General features: G+C 36.0%; 1 protein-coding gene across 1 annotated transcript in view; it reads right to left on the bottom strand.

Moving 5' to 3' along the window:
- The window catches only part of LOC106876767 (SUZ RNA-binding domain-containing), a 13,317-nt gene extending 6,154 nt beyond the window's left edge, over window positions 1-7,163 (bottom strand). The window contains exon 1 of the mRNA XM_014925456.3: window positions 6,819-7,163. Within this exon, the coding sequence (XP_014780942.1) occupies window positions 6,819-6,872 (54 nt within the window). The 5' untranslated portion in view covers window positions 6,873-7,163. The remainder of the gene's footprint in view (window positions 1-6,818) is intronic.

The raw sequence follows: 7,163 nt of genomic DNA, 5'->3' as shown, positions 1-7,163 counted from the left end.
CCTAACCTACAATGCCATTCCAAAAATAAACAATCGCATCATTGAAATCTCGGAGCTTTGAGATAATCCATGATTATTTTAAAGCAATGTGAATAAATAAGCATCACATTTGGCAAGATAATCTGAATGCTAAAGGATTAAAACAGTCTTAGCAGTTAGATCTCACTTTGCAGCCTTACCCCACTCAAATGTGTTTTTGGCTCACCCAAACTTCTTGGTTTACTCTCTGCTACCAACTCACTAAAACTATTTTTTTTTTAGTTATATTTTTCTACATAGTTTTGTGTTGATTTCACTGTTTGTGCTGTAGCATCCAACAATAATGTCTTGAGAAGAAAAAAAAAAGACACTCCTCACCCACCAAATCTTTATATTCCACTAGGAAAAAATAGAAAAAAATTCTTTTCTTTTTCTCCCTCATCTTTTTGCAGTGAGAAGGTAAAAAACTATTTAAGTATCCAATTCTACATTCGACCGTCTTGGCTAGCTTTTCTGACCTTTCTGGCAGTTACTATGGCAACTAAAGTTTTAAAAAGAAATTTTTGAAGAGAATCGCAAAAACAGACATTATCCACAGAAATATGGCACAAGCGAATACAAAAGCAGCAGTCTTCAACAACAACAACAACAAATGTTTCTAATTTAACCCTTTTTAGTACCAACTTGCCTGAAACCATTCCTGGTTCTAAGGATACAAACTTCCTGTTATAAAGTGATCTAAATTAAAACCTTCTATCAACATTTCTTGCTAATTGGTAGAATTATGGAACTTTGGGGCTATAGATAGATACTTCCATATGCAGTCATTAGAGAATTAGATAGGAATGCCTTGTGGCATTTGTTACAATTCTATTTGTTATGAGTTCAGATCCAGCCTCTCACACCTACTTTACAATGTCATTCTAAAAATAAATAAACTCATCAAAATTTCAAAGTTATGAGATAATGCCTGATTAATTCAAAACAATGTGAATAAATAAGGATTACATTTGACAGAGTGAAGGATTAAAAGGGAGCTATTCGTGGTAATGTCTTGATAGAAGTGTAAGAAAATGGGATGAAATGCCTGATAGTATTTGTTCTGGCTCTTTGCATCCTGAGTTCAAATACTCCCGTGGCCTACATGGGTGGTAGACTTAACTTGTCAACAGAATCAACACCACCTGGCCCATCAAGTGCCTTTAGCAAACCCCACTGTGTCTGCAAGTATTTGGGCCTAGTCACCAGTTTGAGGATCCCTTCTTCCCTCTCTCCCAAAAGAGGTGCCAAAAGGGTCATAGACACTGCCTAAAAGATTAAAAAGAAAATGAAGAGGAGGATAGTATCAATAGAAACAAGGAGGATACCACCAGTGAGAAAAATGAGATGAGAAGGCATTCAGCAGATAGTGACCTTTGACCTTCATCCCATTTCAAGTAAATTTCGTTTTCATTTGTCAAAATCTTCACAAAGAGTAATCATCCCTCACCAGAAATAAAGTACTCAAAGGCCATATGATGTGACCCAGATTCTCTGGGATGGGTAGCAGGGTAAGAGACTAGTGTCCTTCCCAACAAAAGGTTCGTTTTCTATCTATTTTGTTTCATGCTATGAAACCAAAACCAAGCATCATGCACTTCTCAAGGACAAATAAACAAGAAAGCCTCTATGTAGTCACTTTGCCCTGCTAGAAATAGCAGCCAAATCTTCCCCGAGTCACACTATATTAACATAGTTTAACTAAGAGGTTTTAATTCTATTTTTGTCAAGGGCTTTGCTTATATAATTTTTTTTTATACTAGTGTAAACCAGAGAATTGCTCATACTCCAAAGTTCCAGAAGGATGTAGTTTGGTAACCCTTAATTCATTATTGTGCTTTTTTTTCATAGTACCTATTTCAGTGACATAACAGATAAAATGTTTAATCTATCCATTCAGAGCTGTATTGATACCTATTAATGGAGAGAGAGAGAGAGAGAATTCTTAGGATGGCACTGTAAGATAGATTGGAAAGGCTGGATCTGGTCACTTTGAACATAAAACAAGGAGAATAGTTTGGCTGGACATGACCAGTTTAAATGTTAAATGTGCAGGCAATTATCATTCAAGGCTTTCTTCTCAACCCACTTCTATTCATTACAGTTCTCTAGCCTTAGTAGATGAGTTTATGACCAGGTATCTGTGGCAACTCTCATTTGCTAATCATTTTGTACTCGTAACAGGATCTGTGAAAGATTTAGAGAAGAAATTCCAAATGTTCCAACAAAATCTAGAATTGGGAGAGATCAAGATAAGCAGGGAAGAAGACAACCTTGCTGTTATCAGGTAAATGGATGGGTGCAATATGTAGAAAAGGGGCAGGAACTTTAGACAATGTACCCTTAGTAATTATGGGTACACAAGGGTAGCGGGATCACAGGTAGACTAGTGGAGAAAGATCTTTTATATATGAAGTGGTTAGTGTATCATTCTCATCAACATTTTAATGTCCACATCGCCAAGCTTCAAATGAGTTGGATGGAATTTGTTGAGGCAAGTTTTCTGTGGCTGGACAGAAAACTTTAACTCTTTAGCATTTAAACAGGCCATTTCCAGCCCAAATAATCTTCCTGTTTTATGTTCAAACTGACCCAATCTGGCTTCTCACACTTACTCTACAATGTCATTCTCAAAATAAACAACCACATGATCAAAATGTCAAAGCCACAAAATAAGGCATGATTAATTTAAAACAATGGGAATAAATGGGGATTACATTTGACAGAGTAATTTAAATGCTAAAAAGGTTAAAAAAAAGGAAGTTTGGATCTTAGAATCAGGGATGATCACAAGCAGTTTGGTATCAACATGCTGGTTTTCTTCCTGAATCATTTACTTTGCAGTTTACACACACTTGGTTGTATCAGTGAGGATAAGCTTCACTGAGTAGTTGTTCTAGGACAGAGGATAGCCTAAGGAGTGCTGGCGTACCAATCATGTTTGTTGTATAACATTTAGTTCTGATTCTCTCATTACATTTGGATATAATTTGTAGACATGTAGACTTCAGTTCTCAATCTTAATAAAAGACATATATATTTGTGTAAAATCAACTTTCAGTAAGACAGCACCAAAGAGCTTGGCATAATTTGACCTCAAAATGATAGCTTGTTAACCTCTTCATTACCCTGCTTCTCTGATAAAAACAGGAAGTTCATATCAGAGAACCAGGAGTAGATACAGGCAGGCTTGTATCAAAAGATTTAATCCTTTTGTTTCGATGTTTCTGTAGAAAGACACTGCATTTATTTCAATCAATTTTGAAAACAACGAAAATTTAGTGCTCAATAACACAACACACACCGAGTCCAAGAATTTAACCTATGACCTTGTGAACACGAAACCAACACCCTAACCACTAAGCCACATGACCTAACATAGACGTAAAACAAATTTTCACCTAATTGAGATTTAGACATCTTAAAGACCTAACAGAACACCACCCACAGCATACAACCTATTTTGAGCCTATGAAGGAACCTCCAAATAGTTGGTTGAACTGCTAGAAGTAACAGTCAAATCTCCCTAAAATTATACTATCAACTGATAGAATACAGAGGATAATATAATACAATATACAAAAAGGGGGGACGTTCAAGACCGGAACGTCTTTGATCATAGATCTGCTTGATGTGGGGCTGACATGGAGTGAATAACAAACAACAGTAAGATGAACCAAAACATCTTGTCGTATAACTCAGCATAGCACCAACAAAAAGTATACATTTTATCTGTACTCAGGCCATTAAGGGATCCTCTTCATGGTCGTCTGAGCTGCTAAAAATAACAACCAAATTCTCTCAAAATTACACTCTACAGACATTTAACCGGATGGACACGAGACAAGGCAGTACTAGATATATTATTAAAAATAGATGAGTTGGTCGTGGTTGGAACACCTCTGATCATAACTTGACTTTGGTTCAAACAACAATTTATTTATCCGCCCCAATGCAAGAATTGTTTGGTTCTACATTTACAGTGGTTACCCCCAACAAATTATTTCACACACACACGGTGAATGTCTCCTTAGAACTGAAGAATCCTTAGAACCTTAGATGCAGTACTTTAAGAGTGTGGCTTTATGATGATAGGGGGAATCGGTACGTCCGTCCTTAAGTCGTAACATATTCTCAGAAGACGAAGTATTTCCCCCAAAGAACTTGGTGAAATGATGCCGTGGAAGTAGAATCGAACGAAAACAACGATTACACAAATAATGGATTTGAACTCTGTGACCCACGAAGCAGGTACTGATATACCTTATCTCGGCAGAGTTTATTTGTACTCTATCTGTGCATCCGATTGAAACCTCAACTAAGGAACGTACGTATGATAATGAAAACACACACACACACACATATATATACATATATATATATGTGAGTATATATATATATATATATATATATATATATATATATATATATATATATATATATATATATATCAAAAACTGTGTTTATAGCAAACTAAAACTGAAAAACAGAGACTTTACTACGAATAACAACTGTTTATGATATTTATTTACTTAAATAATTAAAACGTAAGGCGGGCCGATGTATATTTCTTAAAAAATGTTTACTTGGGACTGTCAGACAAAGTGTTCCAACTATTTCTAGGGAGAAGTCATTGACGCGAAAACATTTGGGAAACTCCCGACTGTCAGAAACAACGTTAAGGTTAGTTTAAATAATAATTAAACCAGTAATCGTTAAAGTGTGGAAGTGATATGTCAAATTGACACGAATTTCGGCTGGAAACAAGGATTTTGTTGCGGAGACTTGACTCACCGGGAGTCAAAGAATGACATGTGGTGTTTGAGAAAGGAAAACAGCATGGCGACTACATGCCATCATCATGTAAGGCCGATCGAATGTCTTGTCGAATTTAAGAGTGATGTGGAGGAGGTAGAAGCTCTAGCAGTAGTTGGATGGCAGAAAGATATAGAAATCTAACTGGAAGCTGTATTTCCATAGTTAAAAACAACATCGACATCGAAGAAAATTCCACTCATCACGCCATCGGAAGTGGCTATGTTTCACGACAAGCTTACTTTAGTACTTTTCGCCATAATTGGTTAAGTCAAGTGCGTGACAAACTATCGCAATAAAATACATTAAATAGCCCCCACAAAACAATATTTGCATTTTTTAGGGGTCTAAAATCTCCCATGAAGTTTAAACATACAATAAAAATGTCTGAATTATCATCTAGTAGGAATTATACATGTAATTTTCTCTTAATAGTTCAACACTCTTTCTGTATGTGTGTATGTGTGTGTGTGTGAGTAATTTTTTGATATTCCGAGTAAAACGAGTCTTGGGAATGAAATGTTATTTTTAATATTAAATAATGATATGTTTTTTATATTCATGAAAGAAAAGGGAGAACAAGGAAAAGGGAAACCCCTTCGAAAGATTAATTCATTCATCAGGAAAGGAGAACATGTCCAATAGACCGACTGGGGTGTGAAAATATCGGGGGAGGAAAGGTTTGTTGAAGTAAGGAAATTCTTAAAGTTGTTAACAACGCCAACAAGGTAGAAAAATATTTAAGATAAGGAATATCTAAACCGATTACATCTCTAAACATCTTGTTTAGTCTTTAAGCTCCCCTTTTTTAGGTGGTTATGAAATGAAAAGGGATTATTCTAAACAGTTACCATTTACCGAAAGATGGAACATCAGAGACAGAAGTAGGAGAGAAAGAAACCAGAATTTAAATCCCACGGGCCGGACCGAATATTTCCATATTTAGAGTTTTAAGACAAAAAGGATCAACGTAGGAAGTTAAGAAACAATATATATCGTGGATATTTTTACAGAATTAAGGGGGGAAAACGAAGGTGATGAGCTGTTAACATCTGATGGGAAAAAAAGGTGATTGTCGAAGGTAAATTTCTCATTATTAGTAGAAGTAGTAGTTGTATTAATCCAGGTAGAAATATATAAAGTTAGGTCTACAGTTCACTGACATTTCAGTTGAAGGCAGCTGACCGAAGATTAAATTAAATCTATACAAGATGTGCATGTACAATCGTTTATTACGTTATGTGTATGTGCGTATATATATGTGTATATATCCTCACATCTATGAGGCACCGGAAAATTCCACAGAATCTCTGAATACTAGGGCCCTCCCTTGTATATACACCTATATAAACATACACATGTAGTTATATATATATCGCAATATACATATGTACATATATATATATGTGTGTGTATGTTATATTGTTTTGTGGGGGTCTGTCTGTGTGTTGTATAAATAACAATTGGTAAATGGTTGGGGCAGTTGCCCAGCCGCTAAGTGTGACACGTGCAAGAAGAATGTGGTCAAAGCAAAGACAGAACAGAACAAAAAATAACAAAAGAAGAGGAAGAAGAATTGGTCTGGATATAATAAGGGTTCACAAAGCAGAAACAGTATTATTAATAATAATAACATTAATGGTGATAATAATGAAGGGTTTTTCCTTCAAGACAACTGGACAGCCACTACCGCCATCACCATCAACAAACAAACACTAGTTGTAATAACATCACCGCTGCATCCACCACCACAATCATCAACATCATCATCATCAATAACAAATAGTAATAGAAACATCACCGCCGCCACCACCACCACCACCACTATATTCGGCATATATCAAAGTGTAGAGCATGGAGGACACAAAGTCGGGGATCATCAGAGTGTATCATGGATCCCTCACTTTGTGCCCGTGCAAATGGCAACAATCGAAAGGGGACGGGATTCTTTTTTTTGTTTTTATCTTTTTTTTTTTGGTACTTACTGCTTTATCATCCAGTTCCTCCCAACTATCCAGTACTTCACCGTCGTCAGCCATAGTTTGAAAATGTAAACTGGAGTCAACTGGATGTTTCGAATACTAGAAACATTTGCTATCTTCTTTGGTTTGCAAACAAACAAATGAAAAAAAAAAAAAAAACAAGAGCAGCAGAACAGCACAGGAGGGAGTCGTCGTCGTCGTATAGTAATGTAATAATGATGCTAATAATAATAATAATATGAGACAACAACAACCCCCGTCTTTGAATGTGGTTCGCTCCGTGTGTGTATGTGACAAAAACGTGAAGTAGTTGTGGTTCTTCTTTTAAGAACCTCTCTAAAACAAAGG

Source organism: Octopus bimaculoides, chromosome 24, assembly GCF_046866305.1.
Source record: "Octopus bimaculoides isolate indiv1 chromosome 24, ASM4686630v1, whole genome shotgun sequence".
NCBI classification, from domain to species: Eukaryota; Metazoa; Mollusca; class Cephalopoda; order Octopoda; family Octopodidae; genus Octopus; species Octopus bimaculoides.
The sequence above is the reverse complement of the archived record's forward strand: the minus strand, read 5'-3'. Positions and strand labels throughout refer to the sequence as shown.